Here is a 19,099-nt window from a genome sequence, read left to right as displayed (position 1 = left end):
TAATGATGATGATAACAAATGAAAATGTTTTCTTGAAATAATTCTAGTAAGAAGCTTCTCTAAATAGAATGCAATTACATCTGTCATGTGAGGGATCTATGTGTACAAAACACTGGCATGTTCACTCATGAGTGGTTATATTTCTTATTTTACACATGTATTTGCATTAGATATGGAGTTCATAGAAATATCTCTTTTAGGGGGCCTTCCTATTTTTGAATTTTGGGAGGGGGAAAGTTGGTCAATGGGATTTTGGTTCCCATTTACCAAGAATCTCATATTCTTTTTTCAGATTTATGTGGGAATTAGGAAAAGTTCATTTTCTTAAGCATGATACCCATCTCTTAGGTGGATAAATAGCTTTCCCACGTAGGGGAAAGTCACTAACACTTGAATGGAATAAAAATGCCCCTTTTAATAATGGATTATTATGGTTAAAATGATCATTATTTTATTTAACTGGAAAGTAAAAGAATATGGGTAAATGCACTTACCGAAAAGTGAACAGGGCCTTAATAGAAATGGTGCTGATGTGGAATTTTTTTTGTTACTCTTGAAACACAGAATTAGGTTCGGCACATGCACAAAATTCTTGGCATAAACAAGTCAATACCAGATGGCAAGATCTTCTAAAAGCATCTCTAATTCCAGGAAATTATTATTTGGTAGGGATGACAATTTTTCCCATACTTGCTAGGTACCTGGCTTCTTTTTCCAAAGGAGAGCCCAAAGGAATGTTAAATGCTCCTCCAAAACAAAAATGACCATTGGAGTGGCGAATCAATAGTCCAACTCCATTAGTAGATGATTTTAAAGCTCCATCAAAATTAAACTTCAATGAAAATGAAGGTGGCTTATCCAACCAATCTGTGATTGAGAATGAATTTCACAGTCGCTGATTGAAGATTTGAAATAATTTCAGCCATCTAACATTGTGCCACCAATAGTACTACCAAAGGATCAAATATAGTATGCTCAAATATCACGTTACAACGACTTTTTTTCTAGATATTCCACATAATAATAGCACCTTGTGTTAAAATTGATAAATGAGATGGATTCAAAGAGTCATCAAGTTTTAACCACAAAAGAAGCCAGTCATGGGGAGTGAATTCGCAGCAAGTTGCTTTACCCAAAGAGATAGATTTGAAGCAAACCAGACCCTCTGAACAATCACTTCACATTCAAAGAATAAATGGTGTAAGCTTTCATCATCTAAGCCACACAGTGGACAAATAGGATTTATCACTTGTGAATGCCGAGCAAGAGAAGAAAATATGAATGTGGAGAAGTAAATTTTTTATCTTCCAAAACGTCTGCCATGTAACTTTGCCAAATGCATAAGTGGATAATGAAGCATCTGTTTGGTATCGATGTCGTTGCTCCAGAAAACGTTGATACATTAGTGCTACATCGAAAAAAACAATGTTCTAGGAAAAGCTTGTTTTTTTGGAACTGTTTTTCCATAAAAAAACTGTGCTCCAAGCAACGTCTTAGAAATTAACATGGTGTTTGGAAGTGTGGGTGTTTTTGGGACTCATTTTCAAGAAAAAATGCCCATGCTTCCAAGACCCATTTTTACAAAAAAAAACGCTTCTGCCACGTAGGTAGTGAGCAACACTATACTGTTTGGTAAGCACTGTTTTTCATCACCGTTTTTCATGCGTGTGCTGATAGGTAAGCACTTAGCATTTCATGCATCAGTGGGGTCCTGATTTTTGAGACATGCCCGATTTTTTAATAATCGGCTGAACCAAACAAAGAAATACATGGGCATTTGTTGAAATGCCTATGTGGATCTGATGTGGCACCGTTTTTTTAAAAAACAGCCATAGTTCCAAACATCCCCTAAGAATGTATGGTTTGGAGCAACACCGAATTTTTATAATGGGTACCAGTATTGAAAACAAACATGGAACACTGGTATCAAATAGAAAGTGTTGTTGCTCAAAGAAACATTTTATCTGATAATAACATTTCCAAACAACAAAAAAATAATACAATTTTCTTAGAAAACAGTGCTTTCAATCCAGACATCAGCAGCACTGTATCTGCAGCACGGATGCCAAAAATATATGAAAATTGCACGTCATTAGAAGAAAAAGAAATTTATGTCGATAAAATGGTGAGACTACCATGAAGTGTGAACAGCCATACTAAGACATCATCAATTTCCCAGGAGTGAAGTAGAAGTGAAATAGAACAAATCATATGAACCACTGGTTCAGCAAAGTAATCCTGCAGTCTGTAAGCCATCCAAGCATTAGAATCTGGATCTATAAAATGTGTCACTCTTATAAAGAAGAAGTGGAACCAAGAAGGGCAGATAGCAGGAGAGACTCCGGAGTAGTACCTAAAAGGTAGCCAAGGGTCACATGACCAGCCATTCCCCCACCAACTATCTTCAACCAATTCTCAACAAAGGACGACATTTCAGCATACTTGCCCCAAGTGTGAGAGATTCGGGAGTTAGCTATGACCGACCAAAAATTGTGGTTACTAAATAAATAATTTTTAGAAGTTAAAACTTTAACCTAGAGTTGATCACCACTTGTTAAAAACCTCCAATAAAGCTTCGTGAGTAGAGCAAGATTGTGTAACTTAAAATCCATGAAACCAAGGCCTCCTTGAGATTTTGGAACACAAAATGAAGCCTAACTCTTTAGAAAAATATGTGTGTTATCATGAAAGAAATCCCACCAGACCTTCCTTGTAAGAGGGGTTAAATTATCATAGTGATTCTGAGTCAACAACTTAGTGGACAAGATATAAGAAGAGAGAGCGTTCACAATGCTTTGAATCAGAATTGAACGGCCGGCATGTGATAATAACCCACTTTTCCAATTCTCCAAATGGGATTTCACCTTATCTATCACTTTTTTGGCATCCTCTTTACAACCATGAATCTAATGAAAGTTAAAACCCAAGTAAGTTTCAAAACCAATCATCACTAATTTTACGACGGATAGGCCTAATGCAGATTTATGAATTCCACTAGAGTTATAAACATTTAAAATGTTCAAAACCCACACTCTATACATTAATACCCGCTCATAAATTGGCATCAATTCCGAATTAATACCTACCCCAACTATGTTAAACAGTTTTGTATGCCCTTAGCTTCAATCAGAATGATGTACTTTATGAGTTTATTGTAAATGAATAAAAGTGCATATTTGATTCATGTTCTCTTGGTGTGTTTCTGTGTAATATCCTTAAACTGGACACTTAATGAGACTCGTGTTAGTTTAGAATGTTCACAGCCAGTGGGTCGGCCTGGGGAGACCTATCCTGACAAGGCTGACACTGTGTTGCCACCAAGTCGGTTGGGGTGACCTTTCTCAGCTGTCAGGGTGAGACCCTAGGCACATACAGTGTAGGACTAATTGAATCTTTGAACTGGACCAGATTTCCAGTATTGCCCTGGACCTTGGAGATTGATGGGCAAAACTGAAAAGTTACACCCGACCCCTAGACTCGATTATGATACTGCACTAGGTGTCGGATTGGGCTGTCTTTGATATACCAATCAGTGAGATCCTTAGCGGGGGTCAAAACCTGGGTATGTTGGGACAGTCCGAGAATTCATCTGAGTGGGTGATCATAGTGACAGGATCAGCCCCTTTGTCGGACAAAGGTAATGATCGGGGATGCACTCTCACTGATGGAAACCAAGACTGCCGGCAGCCGATTTCAACCGTTGAGATTTGTTTTGCGAAGTATATTTTATATGAGATATAAAAGTATATATATTATGGTTTCTAAAATGTTTGCAAGAAGGTTTTAATTCCCGGGATCCATATAAGTGAAGAGTGCAACACTATTCCTTGCAGCCGAGGGAGAGATTCTCTCTTGTTGGGCAGTGTATGAACATTATGGGCTGAGAGGTTAAGTGTAAGACCATTGAGGATAATACCTGATGGGCTAATCTTGCATCTGCCCACAGTCCCTGGGTGTTATAAGGTGGCTTGGCCCAGGGACCACTTAGGGTAAGTGCTGGGCCCATAAAACCCATTCGATGGGTTTCAGGGGGTGCACTGTCTTTAACAGTGTATTCGGCCAGGCCTTGTAACAAAGGCTGGGCCGAACCCATGTGGCTGATGTGTAGATCAATGCTTGGGTCCCACGCCATACAAGGAAGCCCAACTGGGCAGCAGTTAGGAAGGTTAAGTGAACACATAAGCTTAATGGGCCTAAAGCCCATTTCGAACTGGGCTATTCATTTATTTAATTAAATGGGCGAATTCTGAGATGGATTAGCAGATAGGATAGGGTCTTAATCTTATCCACTCAGAGAGTTCAGATCTGAATATGATTCAGATCTAGAAACCTCCTAATGAGATTAGGAGAAAGCTAATCTAATTTGCAGATAAGATAAGGGTTTATCCCTATCACTTGAAGAGAAGTCTTATCCAAATATGATTTGGATAAGCTACTCCTAATTGGATTAGGAGCTAATCCTTTTAGGTTAACAAAAGAAGGAGGGGGCGGCAGCCTTTAGAAGACACACAACATCAGATTTTCTTTAGTGTTGAAATCAAGAAGAGAGAATTTTGCACCCTGCGAATACTCTCTTGCCGCCTCCTTGTTCTTGCCGCCCTGTTTGCCAGTTCGATCTCCAGTTGTGGGAGAAGTCAATATTGGATCTTGACATCAGTTCTTTTAGAAAGGATTGAAAGGAAGTTGTGCTCATGTACCATCCTGCTGATTCTTGCGAAGGACAGAGTTCTTGGAGAAGAACACTGCTGATTCTGCTCCATCCTGCACTGCGCCATCTTCAGTGAGAGCAGTTTTTGGATCTTTCCTTGGGCGTGAACACCTCCGTTGGGAGATACTACTTCTCCGTATCATGTATAATTCTCCCCTACTCCTTTTGGTTCAGATCTGATTCAGTTTAAGGTTCAAGAATGATCATTGAAAATATGATTTTCTAAACAGAGAGTGTGATTCCCAGTTGAAGGGAGAGAATTTTTTTTTGAAATTCACCCCTTATTCCGCAATCTTTGGGCGTCCATGGGATGGATCTCTCATCCCTTCAAACTGTACTTTAGGCCTAAAAATTCTGACCTTGGGCTGAACCGTCATTCTTCCTTAATTTTACTCCCAATAAAGTAGTCATTCGAGTATGACTTCAACGGTGCACATTTCTACCAAAGAAAATAGAAGATTTTTCATAACTTACTTGCTAACCTGACCAAGAACAAAAATTGTCTAGGTTGGCTTTGACTGGAGTGACTTCCCGCATAGAACCTCTATAATAAATGAGGGTGTTGTATGCATACATTATATGATTTAAAGCCACACCTCCTGAACCTAATTGAATGCCACAAAGATTTTTTTTTTTTTTTTTTGAAAGCCCTTAGGCAACTTCATTCAACTTTACAGAAGAAATAAACTTAGAAGTAGAGGACCATGTTTGAGTAGAGAGACAAGTAAGAGCAAATTTGGCTATGTGATGAGTTACCTGGTTACTAGATCTTGGAGTAAAAGTAACTGAGGAACCATCAAGGTGATTAAGGAGACTCTTGCAATTTGATAAGAGAGTAAGGATACTCCAAGGAGGATTAGAGTTTTCCTCCAACAAGAGCTTGTGAGCCTATAAACTATTCATAAACATACATGACAGCACATCAATTCCCAAGATAAATAAATAAGGAGAGAGAGGGCATCCCTAACGGAGACCCATTGTGGTTGGAATTGTTCAGATGGTATTCCCTTAATCAAAATAGAATAGAAATCTATTGCATTGAACTGCATATAATTAATTATATGACAAAATTAGTTCGAGAAACCCCACATCTTCAGAATTGATAGTAAGAATGAACAGTCCATATGGTCACAAGCTTTGGATAAGTTTCATATCTACCTCTATTCTTATGAATACTATCAAGGACTTCAAAGGCGATGATCCGATTGTCTAGAATCTGTCGCCCAGGAGTGAAAACCGTTTGCATTGGAAAAATCAGTCTAAGGAGGAGGTGTTTCAGTCTTGAAGCAATAATTTTGTAAGTGACATTTATGAGGCTGATAGGCTGAAAATCAGACACTAACTCCAGACCTTCTTTTCTGGGCATTAACACAATGTTGGTACCATTAACAGCTTTGATATTCTCAGGATGCAAGAAAAGAGATTGAACAAAGTATATATGAGCATATATACAATATTCCCATCAACTTCAATTATAGATATAATATAAATTTTAAGTATATATTTAAATTGAATCAAATCGGAATATATGTGACTATAAATGGTAGACCCATATTTGATATAAATATAAACGGATCAAATTCAAATAGCCCTATTTGTCATATCATAAGTTGAAAATGGATGTTTTAAGCTTCATCACTTATTATGGGCCCTTTTCTTCTTTTCTTTTCGTTTATGGGCTTCTAGAAACTGTTTAGGATGCAAAGAGTTCCCTCTCTAGTCTTCACGATAGCACGATTTCCTAGGCCTTGTAATTCAGCTGCTCACAAGTTGGAAAAAATTTGCTCTCTGTTGTAATTTTACTAAGACCTAATCCACCACTCCTTCCTTTCTTGATTAAATATTCAAACTATCTTTAGCAATGTTAACTGATTTGTTATTAGTGCAGTGGAATTCCATCTAGTCGGTTCAATTTAAATGTATATGTTCTATCAATTTGTGAAGTTGGTTTGAATGTTGTGTTTTCATGAAGTATTGATTCAAACTTCATAAAATTTATTTTTTTTGTCCATGGGGCAGGCAGTGTTTCTTTGCTTTGCGTATCTGTCTGAATCAGATAGAAATTTTGCACCCAGTTCAAATTTTCATCCATTTGTTTGTTTATCACTATGATTTATACACGTACCTGATATAAAATTTGTACTCTTTGTCTCATATACATTCATTGGCAGTGCAAATTTTACACCCAAAAAACTGGCAAATTTTGCACCACCCTCCTCTTACCTAAATTCTCCGTCATATAAAATGGGGACCACATCACCTTGCTTCCTATTCACTCCAAAACAAATAGGTGAATAGCCCTCCTACCTTTCTTCTCTTTCATAAAAGGTGGAGACCACATCATTTAGATTCCTATTTTACTTCTCACAACCAAACAAGACAAAAATCATATCTAAAGCAAATAGCAAATCAGAATTTATATTCAGCCTATTTGCACTCGCATGCATTTACGTCAGTGCATATAAACTGGACCTAAATATCTGCAGCAGAAACAATCAAACAACATTCTCTGACATATTTTAAGCCGAACCCTGCACCAATTGGACCAATTAATGTCCAAAGGTGGTACTGAACTACTGGGTTCAAATACCCAAAAACATAACAAGGCCCAATTCAGGCCCATAGGCCATGGATATTTAAACAGTTACGGTTAGCCGTTAAGCCCGTTACTTTATCGTATATGGGATGATAGACCATTGGGTGTATCTATCATCGGAAGGGAAGCTTCAGCTCAGTGCCAGAGTGCCTCACGCCTCAAACTTAGACCGGAAAATCTCGAACCAGTCGATACTTTATTTAAAAAGGCGCGATAAATTAATTGAAACGGGTCACCTTTTTGTGGCTATATCTGAAACGGCAAAGACTGCAGAACGACCGAAGTCGCAGAAACCCTAGTAACACGACCAACCAACCAACCAACCCTTCACTCACAGTCAGTCAGTTGTCGTCAGTCCATCAACAGTCCACATGCAGCCGGAGAACTTGCCCGGAAGCTCAGAATTGTACCGGTTGTTGCTGGCTGGTAACGGTGGGATGGACGTGGGAGGTTACGGAATTCCGTCCAGTTTTGATTTTACGGCGAACGCCAGCTTTTCTGGTTCTTCCTTCTATCCTTTCGAGATGTCTGGAATTACGGATATGCCACAGGCTCGGGCTCTTGCTGCTTCCAGGAATCACAAGGAAGCTGAGAAACGCAGGAGGGAGAGAATCAATTCGCATCTCGATAAGCTACGGACGCTTCTTCCTTGCAATTCAAAGGTCTTCTCTTTTCTTTCCCTCTCCTTTCTCTCTCTCCCTCTCTTCTTCTTTCTAATGTTGAAGAGCTTCTGTGAATTTCCCGCTGTTGGGGTGTGATTGTTTAATTATAAGTGCAATAAGGTTATGCAGAGTTAGGGTTTTAAGAGGAAGAAACTTTCTTAATTATTTACTTCTTAGTTATTTTGAAAGATATCAGAGTTTTTTGATTGGACGAAGATGATTTCCGAGTCTGAATTTAGCAGTCATGTTTCGTTCATTGCTGGGTTTCGATTACGAGGCTTGGAGGGCTTCTAATGGATTTTTTTTTTCTTTTAAAAAAGATTATTTTTTTTTTCCTAAGTTCTGGAGCTAGGATTTGCAGAACTGTGATAACAGTGAAAAGAGAGTTCATGAGCTTTTCTTTGGGTTTCAGATTCTGATTTTTTTTGGGTTCCATGGATATCTTTTGAACCTTCTTCTGCTTCTTTAATGGTAGAGTCGGAGACAGTAACTGGACAAAAAGGATAGAAATAAAGGTGTTTTGGGAAAGTTGCTGAGTCTATCTTTTTTCTTTTTGAATTAGGGTTTTCCTCAGCTTTTTTATTATTAATAGTTTTTTTTTTCTTTTTAATTCCTTCTTCCACAGACAGACAAAGCTTCATTGTTGGCGAAGGTTATTCAACACGTCAAAGAGTTAAAGCAGCAGACCTCAGAGATTCCCGAGCTCGAACTATTTCCTTCCGAGACGGACGAGATCACTGTATTCCCGGGTGACTTTTCCGGTACCGGGAGATTGATTCTGAAAGCATCCTTGTGCTGCGAAGACCGATCTGATTTATTGCCCGATCTGATCGAGACACTGAAATCCCTCCGCCTGAAGACCATCCGAGCAGAAATGGCGACGTTGGGAGGTAGAGTCCGGAACGTTCTAGTCGTCGCCGGAGAGGGAGACAACAGCGACGAATCCATCGGTTTCTTACGGGACGCCTTGAAAACCTTGGTGGAACGATCTAACTCCGGCGATCGTTCTAAAAGGCGTCGAATGATCGACCGGAGAACAACATGAATTTCCTCCTCGTTCTTCCGACTGCTTTTTTTTTTTCTTTATTTTGCTTTGTGTGTTTGGTGCTTGTGGGTGGTCTTGTGTGTATCGTATCGTCTGTGTTAACTTGTTCTCTGGTGATCTCGTCTGGTCCGCTATGCTCTTGACGTTGAGGTCATGGTGCAGGTACGGAGAAACAGAAAAAGAATTAACATTCGGGGAAAGAAATTAAAAGCTTGTAAGTAAATTATCTGTAAGTTGCAGGAGAAGTGTTTCTTCTTCTCCTGTTCTGAAATCCTTCATGAACTCGTGCAGTTTCGTTTCTAAAATCTAATCCTTCAATTAACGAGCTGCTTTGAACAACAAATTCATGGCGTTCGTTTGTGTGGTAATGGGGTTTGAGATTCTCTCAAAAATTTCAATCTTGGACGAGAATGACGATTCGATTGATATAGCTTGAATTGAATGATCTGTGTCTGAACTTCTAAGTCGTTGAAATCGAAATCCAGTGAAATAAAGCAGGAGAAGATGGAGGGTAGATGGTCAAGATGACATATTGATTTAGATCAAATGACGTAGGATTGGAATCTTTTCTCATAGAGATTGGTAGGATGAACTCAAGTCTCAAGTCTCAGGGTGTCGTTCAATCTATCAGCGGTCGGTTTCACGTACTTGGGCTTCTGAAAAATAAAAAAGTAAAAAGCGAAAGAAGAAGAAGAATAAGGAAATGGTGGTTTTTATCAATTATGGACTCTCTATCGTTGTTGAGGTGTCTCATTAAAGACAAAAGAAGTCTTGGGTGGGTCTGAAGGATGCCGATCATGGGGTCGAAATGGCTTCATCACTCTCTAAGTGATCAAATCTACGATGAAGAGAACATCTGGGACAGTGGAGCCCACTTGAAAACAGATGAATTGAATGACTTAAAAACTATTTAATTGGGTTGACTATTATTTATAGCGTCGAATATTTGTTATTTAATCATTTTACCCGCTAAAATTCAGCTTAAAATTCTTGCCCCAAATGTGTGTTTGACACAAACATTGAACAAATATGAATGATGAATGAGAAAACGACACCTGATCTCCGCTACAAACACGATGCGTACAACACGCTACGTAATCCAATCATGAGCAAACAGGCCAGTTGCTGATCCATCTGATAGTTGTTAGAAACAGGATGCGTACTACGGGATAGTATAGTATGATAGCTGTGTTACAAGTGTCTGTACAACAACAGGATACTATGATAACTGTGTTAGAACTTAAAAGTGTCTGTTTCGAAAAAATAGCTTGGGCTGTTTAAAAGTTTTCTGCCTATACAGTCGTATAAACCTTGTGTTTGCACTCTTCCATACCTCAGATCAAGTTTTTGCCCTCCTCCCAAACTGAGCCCAAAAGAATATTGAATTCACCCCATGATGGCAATGGGGTGAATTTGGTAAATTCTAAACCCTCCCCATTTTCCCAAACCTCCAACTTGTATCTTCCTTAAAACCTACAACAGTTAATATTTGTTAGAATCTAATCCCTCCCCGACCCTATATCATGGGTGGAAGTTTTGGTAAAAAAAAACATCTAATTTCTTGTCATATATAAATAATAAATAAGTAAAATAATATGAATAAACATCAAATTTTTTATTTATTTAATTGAAACATATAGAAGATAAACTATCAATTATCCTTCACATAAGATTCAAAGCATTATTAAACTCAACACATAATATATAGGGAAAATTCCCTATTAGTACCATGTATTTTGGCTCGAGTGACAATTTGGTCCCCAAACTTTAAAATGCGACAATCTAATACCTAGACTTTCAAAATGTGACAATCCACTACCTATTGTTAATCGGTCGTTAAGTGACATTTGAAAAGTCAAAAATGCCCTAAGAATGTCATCTAATTCTCTTTATCAACCATCCAAACGTTGACAAAAATACTAAACAGTCTCAAATTCTAAATTCTCTAAACAGTCACCAATTTTTTTGAATAGAAGAGTCTAAGATTTGAGACTGTTTAGTTTTTTGTCAATGTTTGGATGGTTGAAGAATTAGATGTCATTCGAAAGGTATTTTTGACTTTTCAAATGTCACTTAAATGATTGATTAACGGCAGGTACTGGATTGTCATATTTTTAAAGTTCGGATACTGGATTGTCGCATTTTAAAGTTCGGGGACCAAATTGCCACTCGAGCCAAAATACAAGGTACTGATCGGAAATTTTCTCTAATATATAAGATCAAATTCCATGAAACGACAAAGTTGATTATAAACATTATGGGTATTTTAATAAATTCAATAGATAAGTGAGGAAGGGTTGTGTCTAGCCTAATATCATATCCTACCCATACCTATATGGATTGTAAAATCTTAAAACTTGTCTCCACCCCCAAACCCCTGTGAAGGTATAGGTAGGCACCTGCCAGGCAGGGTGGAAATTGCCGTCCCTTGTAACACGCCATACCAATTACCATGTCATGTGTAAGAAGCTCAAAAGAAGCCTAGGCTGTTTTTTTTTTTTTTTCAAACAACCTTTAATTCGAATCGCTAATCCATATCATAACAAGGGGGGATGTTCTTCAATGTAAATTGCGTTACTTGTTATTAAAAAGAAAAAAAAAAAAAGAAAACGTGTTCTTGGTTATGTATATGTTTTTCATTTCTAATATTAAAACATGTTCTTGAATTTTCATATATTTATTTAATATCATGTTTTCATAATGGATGTGTTTTTGTTAATGTGGCAATTGTTTTTGTTTTCAAAAACAAAACCAACCATGTTTTCAAGCCAACCACGATGTGGCAAAGGTTGTTTTGGTTTTAGAAACATTTTAATGGTTTGAAAAATATATATTATTTCTTTAAGAAAACCAAAATATTTTTATTCTTCGAAACAAAGTCACAGTTTAATAACATGTTTTTGTTTTTATCTTATATGACAATTTAAATAAAAAAAAAACAACTAATGGATCAATAATGTATTTATCAAGAATGTATTGCGTAGTACGCACCTTGTTTGTAATAGACCGGCCATTAAGGGAGGAAAATTTAATTATGTCCTTGGGATCATCATCATCATCATCATCTATTATCCATACAAGGTCATCAACATGAATCCTCTTTTGCAATTCCATTGTTATGCTTGATATCAATGCAGGCTATATTTGGAGCCGATGTCGTTTTCCCAAAAAACGTTATCACATTGGAGATTCAGTGTTTGAGAAAATTAGTTTCTGTTTGATTGGATGTTTTTTCTCAAAAACGTTTTGTTTTTTCAACCATGGCATAGTTTGAGAAAACACCCCTTTTGGCATTTTCTCATTTTTATACCGTTGCTAACAACAATTTGCTAATGTGGTGTTGAAAAACGGCTAGGTGAAGCAATGGAATCAAGCAAATAATGCCATTTGCCATTTTCTCAAAAAACAATCATCAAAAAATGCCATCAATTCCAAACAAGCACATAATTTTCTCAAGCAACAACCCCTTTCAATCTTTCTTCTTGACATTGTAAATCAACTAAAATACATTTTAATTGTGCCTTCTAATTTATTTTTTAAACCAATACGTTCATAAAATGTATATATATATATATCTATATATATATATATTTTGGCATATTTTTCATCTCTATTAATTATTCCTTTATAATCGGAATAGGAATGGATTCCCAAGGAAGGGAGAATGAATGTCCATCCCCTCAAATAGAGAATAGAATGGGAATGGATTCTTGATCCCGGACCCTATTCCCGCAAGCCAAACGGACCCTTGATATCTTTTAATTTTTTTCAACCCAAAAAGGAATGTGTTGCAACTTGTGCTCTTTCAGGTTGCACTCCTTGTGCACACCGTTCAAGCCATGGCAGCAAAAGGTTTAACATGTTATAATACGAAGTTAATACATGAAGGCGGAACGTACAACAACGCCCAAGTCCCAACTCTGATCAAGGGGATATGTACTCGGTATTCGGTACTCCTGCCGGAAAAATCGCCAGCCAGGGGCCGTCAATGTCGTCGGCAGTAACCACCATGGAGATTTTAATCTTTTATCCTACCGAGAAATTCAGAAGACCCAACTACCATTCCCGAGATTTTGATTGACTCGCCAGGTCCCGGTTCGTCCACGTCAGCAACTCGCCACGTGGCGTCATGATGAGGGGTTTCTAAGGGCTCAAAAGAGAGCAAAAAGCTAGCGCGTGCCGGAGGCTGACAAATCCGGCAAAAATCATGAGCGATGAGCAGGGACGGTGAGCCTTGTAGCCGACAACTGCATCACGTGTCGGACGTTGTCGGCACGTGCCCCCTGAGGCGTGCTGCTTCGCTTGCACGCTAACGTGCGCTCTGTGCAGTGTGAAGCCTCCTCCGGACTGTCCCGCCCTCGCCTTCTTTTCTCCCTAGCAATCATTACCCCTCCTGTCCTACTTTCATACATTCTTTTGAGAAAAGCAAAGCGGAGTATGGTATGGACAAATTTGAACGACCGCGAAAAAAGCGAAGCGACACACCGCAGATCATCACGCCCCGTACACTTTCCCTGTGTTCCCCCTCGTTGACTAGCGAGGGCATTTTTGGTTAGTAATTTCAATACAAAGTAAGGGCGTTTAGGGAAATAGAAAATATCTGCTCCCAATCGTTTGATCCGAATCTTGAAGAGGGGGGCTTCATTGGTTTCTTCCCTTTGCTGGGTCATTGACTCAATGGTCGTGCTTTTGTGTGACACGGCGTATTGAGACTGTGAGAAGGTCAATTTCCGTCCAGGATTAGGTACTTTAGGTAGGCTGCGCGGTGCGTGTAATAGGCTTCTACGGGGGACAACGTAGAAAGCAAAAGACCGTATAGGCTTAAAGGATGTAGACAACTTTTTCTGCGACGCTGCAGCTGTGTTCGGGTGGTCGAGTGGGCCCCGGATTCCCACGAGCTCCGCCTCCTCACTTTGGTACGGATCACCAGGGGTACCACATGAGACGGGTCGCGGGTGCAATTCGGGTTGACCAAGCCCGACCATAGCAGCACAGGCTGGAGTGAGATTTTAGGGATGTGGGACACGAAGGAACCTTGTATTTTTATCCTCTCTGCTCTTATTGGTGGGACAAATTTCAGCCCCCAGGTTACAAGAAGGAAGCCCACTTTTGGAGGAATGGAAACGAGGCGGGTTTGGGGTGGGCACCCCTCCCGTCCTACCCTGTAGCCAAGTTGCGTGATCTGTCTCCACTTTCTTCTAAATGGTGGGGTTAGGTTTTAGGTAGAGCACCCACATTCCATTTCTGGCAAGTTTCAGAATTTTCCTCCACCTATAATATATTTGATTTGAGGTATTTTAGAAATAGGATTATAGAAATTTTGCGATATTTTTATGGAATTTAGGACATTTTAGAAATATAATTATGAGATTTTAGGGTTTTAGGCATTTAGGGGAAATTCAAAAATATTTTAGACATTAACGTTAAAGCTATGTTTGGATTGAAGGAAAAAGTAGGGAAAGGAAGGGAAAGGCAAAGAAACCTTTAGGCTCCGTTTGGTTTGTGGGAAGATTTGGGTGGGATGGGATGGGATGGAAAAATATAAAAATTTAAGTTTTCATTGTTTGGTTTTATTGGGATGGGATGGGATGGGAAAATGTAAAAAGGAGAAGTTTACGAAGCAATCCACTATTCACCCTCGTCCTCCTCTCGACCAAACAGAGTGGCGACTAGGAAGAGAAGCGCAGATTTGAACAGAGCGACGACTACGAAGCATTCCACTATTCTTCTCTCTTCTTCTTCTTCCCCTCTTCCCACATTTTCTCTCTTGCTCCATTTCGTCATCGCTACTGCAAGTTGCAGCGGTGGTAGATCTGTGCGTCCCCTCATATCTGTATCTACGACTGTGTCTGCGAACACAAAAAAAAAGAAAGAGAAGAAGAGAGGAAAGAGGGAGGAAAGGAGTGTCTTCAGTCTGTGTCTGCGAACCTAGATCTAAGTGTCTGCAAACCCATATCTATGTCTACGACTATGTCTATGAACCTAGAAGAAGAAAGAGAAGAAGAGAAGAGAGAGGGAGGAAGGGAGTGTCTCCGATCTATGTTTGCGAATCCAAATCTAAGTTCTACCATGGCAGAACTTAGATCTGTGTCTGCGAACCTAGAAGAAGAAAGAGAAGAAGAGAGGAGAGAGGGAGGAAGGGAGTGGCTGAGAGGGGGTGCCATCGTCGCTGGTTTTGCTGAAGGAGTGAGGGAACAGTCGTTTCTCACATTTTTCCACCAGGGTTGCACGGTTTTGGTGTGACCCCAAATCCACCATTTTGGGATCTGAAATCCCACATTTTTCTCATCCCATCCCTTTCTTTCCCTGAAAACAAATGAGAGAAAAATGAATATTTTCAGAATATTCCCTTTTCTCATCCCCATCTCACAAACCAAATAGAGCCTTACAAATTTTGTATAGATTTCATACCTTTCCCACACTCACCCCCGTCCTCTATTCATGAGAAAAATATTTTTCTTGTCTTCATTTACAATCAAGGAAGACCTATCCCATGCGAGGCAGGGTGGGGCAAGGCCTCTGTTTTTATGGGGAAAATTGGCATCCCTATTGGGGGCAAATTTTATATTGAAAAAGTTTAAATATTTAGGCTCAGTTTGGAAAAGGTACAAATACAAATATGTAGAATGCAAATACATAAAAATACAAGGTTTTGCACTCTACTTATATTTGTACTCTTTCCAAATTGAGCCTTAATGACTAATATTTATTAGGAAAATAATACTAATAAAAGGAACAAATTATTCAGTGGACGGCTCAAATTTAATCAGGAGCAGTTTAACGACTAATATTTCAGTTATGCCCTCATTTGTTTGTAATTATGATTTATATTCTCATTTGATATAGAAATTGTACTTTTTATTTCATTTGCACTCACTAGAATTACAAATTTTGCAACCTAAAAACTGATGCAAAATTTTCACCACCTTCTTATCTCAATTCTTTCTTATATAAATTACATCATTTTACATCCTATTTTATTAGTAGACAAATAACTTCCTTACTTCTATTTTCTTTCACTTAAAGGAGGCTACTTCATTTTATTTTTCTTAAACAAATAAGATAAAGACAAATCTCAACTAAAATAAACCAAAATTTACACTCAGTTCTTACAACTTCTATGTATTTATATTATGTTTGGTTTGAAGGAAAAGGTAGAGAAACACGGCCTTATTCCATTGTAAATAAAATCTGTACTGCAACCAAATGCAGCTCAAATGAAAAATATAAAGCTTGTGAGTCTACTCATTTTGGTTGATCTCATGGGGTTCTCTCTAATGGTTGGTCCCATAAAATTGTCTCGGTTTGTCTTATCCCAAAGATTACTCCACATCTTGGTTGATCTAGGGAATCTTCCTTTATTCCAAGGTGTGTAGATGGATAAGTGGCACTACTTGAGCCTCAATAGTTGACTTAAAATTTAATATAATATTATTTTTTTTCATATGTTGGTTTTAATGGATTGTTTTAATTGCTCATTTTGTAACATTTTATTTTATTTTTTAATACATGAAAGTTATTGCTAGAAAAAAGTGAGTTAAAACGTTTGCAGCATGGTGTCCAATCATACATCCAGAATATTTCCCCATGAATATAGTATTTAAGTATGTGTTTGAATATCCTCCCACAAGACACTACAGCAGCATCTTCTCATGGATACCAACATATAAGCACGAGAATTATTCCTAATATGTAGCTGTAGTATCCTATGGATAGGTGTGGGTAGAGCTTATATGAATAGGAGATTCAAACATTACAATCACGGGATATATTCCCAATGTGCAATTGGATGCTATGCTATCCTATCAATGCGTTAACACATTTTTTGTTGGTAGCAGGTCGGTCTAGACAATTCATGAAGCTCATTGAAAAATGTATTTAAATAGAAAAACAATGAATTTGTGGTACTTAAAGATATGGGAATAAGTCATTTTCAATCAACTCAGTTGTTAATAGAACATCTCCCAACTGAGAAATAAATTAATAAATCCTTTTGTGGACTGTTAGAGTCTTCTCTAGGGCTGACCGTTTTGGAAAGGAAAGATATGCTCATGTCAAATGGAACCATATCATTTTTGTTAGTGGCTCTAATAGAATTTCTAAAGGATTGAAGATTTGATTGAATCAGACTGTAATGCAAGATAAGATCACTAAAAACCATCTTGTAGAGTATCATAATGGGTCTCTTTTTTGTCTTGGATCTAATGAGGTAGTCTATGTTGTGTTTAAGTTGGTAGAAAATAAGAGAAGCAGAAAGTTGAATACTATCAAACCAAACACAGCCTAGATGAAAACCATAGCTAGCACCATAGCCATGGGTTGATACCCAGCCCTACAGTTCATAGGAACTTGGCCTCCTACCCAGTGGCGACCTAACCCAATCTGAGCTGTTGAAACCCCAACCTTAACCCTCGGGTTGGGATCAGGTTGGGTTTGGGTTGACCCAACTTTTCTAATTCCTTTTCCCAAATGTTGAGTCAAGAGTTCAAGTTAATTCAATTTTAGCAATATTTTGTGTGAAATACTATAGTTATCATGTTTTAGTAGAATTTTGCCTTTAAACTTAGTTTTTGACATCCAATGTAACACATAAATGCATAAATGTTTGCAGCAAAACATATATAAATACATAGATACATATATTTTATGAATATACATAATTGCATATACATATATACATGCATACATACAAATATTAATCAAGTCGGGTCCAGACTTTTGGGTTCAGGTTGGATTTGGATAACCCAACCCAAATTGCAGCCCTACCAACTCAAGGGTAAGAAAGATAAAGAGGAATAGCAAAGAAGTGCCAATACAGTCGATGTCCAGCTGTTGTAAGGGATATATCTTGTATTGAGGAAGCATGGGTTTAATACTTTAAACCATATTTCGAATATTGACACACACGAGTATCAAGTGTGTTTTCAGGATGATACTACATTCATTTTTTTATTTATTTATTTCAGTTTAATGCTTTACAAACAAATATATTAGGATGGTTTTTAATCTTTAAACCCAAAATAGCATATACCAGTATATAACATATGATACAGTATAATATGTTGTGATATTTTTGAATCTTAGTTCAAACCATGGAAAGGGGGGCTCTTCATGTTCTGTGATAGTGGCCCGGTAACCCTATTCCTAAGGCTCAGTTTGGAAGGAGTACAAATACAAATATTTACAGTACAAATACATATATACTATATAGTTTTGCACTCTACTACATATTCGTTTTTGTATTCCTTCCAAACTGAGCCTAACTTATTAATCTAGTGATTAGGTCTAGCATATGGGAGTTAATGCCACATCACTCATACCAAAAAAAAAAAAAAAAAACAAAGAAGAAGCAAAGTAAGGGCCATAACCCATTTACCCAATGTTGATGTTCTCTTATGAGAGGGGCGGGCTAGATATGGATCCAACCCATTGACATTCTTTTCTCCTTTTTCTTTTTTGCCATTCAAACCCATGATCTCATGTTTGTAAGTATGAAATTTTACTATTGCACTAAGAAATGGCCCCTATAGGCTCAGTTTGAAAACAGTACAAATGCAAATATATACAGCGTAAATGCATACAAAATAATACAAAATATAAGATTTTGTACTCTACTCCTTCCAAACTTAGCCATAGGAAAAATAAAAAATAAAAGGGAAAATGTATAGAAGATAAGGGAAAATTGATGATATATAAAAAACTTCTTATGACGTGGTGCATATGCTTGGCCGGTAATTTCTCTCCTACTTCACTTCATTTCATTTGGTGGATGGTCAAGAACTCAAGATTCATATTGGGCTCCTAAATGCCATCTAAGGGCCCATCAAAATTAATGGATTTCCCTCCTATGTATGAAAGAGGTCCAAGTAGGTCTAAGATGTGGAATTCAGGTGGTCTGTATGAAATGACTAGTTTGGCTAAATTTGGAATCCTTATTTCTTTGTGTTATTATTTTATAATTTTGCAATTTGAAAAATATTGTTTTTAAAGAAGTGTTTGGTTACGATATGTTATTTTGACAGGTTCAACCATGATACGAGAAAGACATGATATTGAAAAGTTTTATAGCCAATAAACCGGTGTCATAA

General features: G+C 37.8%; 1 protein-coding gene across 1 annotated transcript; it reads left to right on the top strand.

The window, feature by feature from the left end:
• The first annotated feature begins 7,543 nt into the window (after positions 1-7,543).
• LOC104607812 (transcription factor bHLH106-like) lies at positions 7,544-9,354 on the top strand. The gene is made up of 2 exons (XM_010273534.3): positions 7,544-7,966; positions 8,592-9,354. The coding sequence occupies exons 1-2, from the start codon at positions 7,676-7,678 to the stop codon at positions 9,009-9,011; spliced, it is 711 nt and encodes a 236-aa protein (XP_010271836.1). The 5' UTR covers positions 7,544-7,675; the 3' UTR covers positions 9,012-9,354.
• Positions 9,355-19,099: the final 9,745 nt, after the last annotated feature.

This window comes from Nelumbo nucifera, chromosome 7 (genome assembly GCF_055504915.1).
Source record: "Nelumbo nucifera cultivar China Antique chromosome 7, China Antique-T2T, whole genome shotgun sequence".
Classification (NCBI taxonomy): domain Eukaryota; kingdom Viridiplantae; phylum Streptophyta; class Magnoliopsida; order Proteales; family Nelumbonaceae; genus Nelumbo; species Nelumbo nucifera.
The sequence above is the reverse complement of the archived record's forward strand: the minus strand, read 5'-3'. Positions and strand labels throughout refer to the sequence as shown.

Bases quoted from the DNA above. Each gene is read 5' to 3' on its own strand.
- LOC104607812 (XM_010273534.3), top strand. From the start codon at position 7,676: ATGCAGCCGGAGAACTTGCCCGGAAGCTCAGAATTGTACCGGTTGTTG. The intron at 7,967-8,591 runs GTCTTCTCTTTT...CTTCTTCCACAG, and splicing joins TTCTTCCTTGCAATTCAAAG to ACAGACAAAGCTTCATTGTT.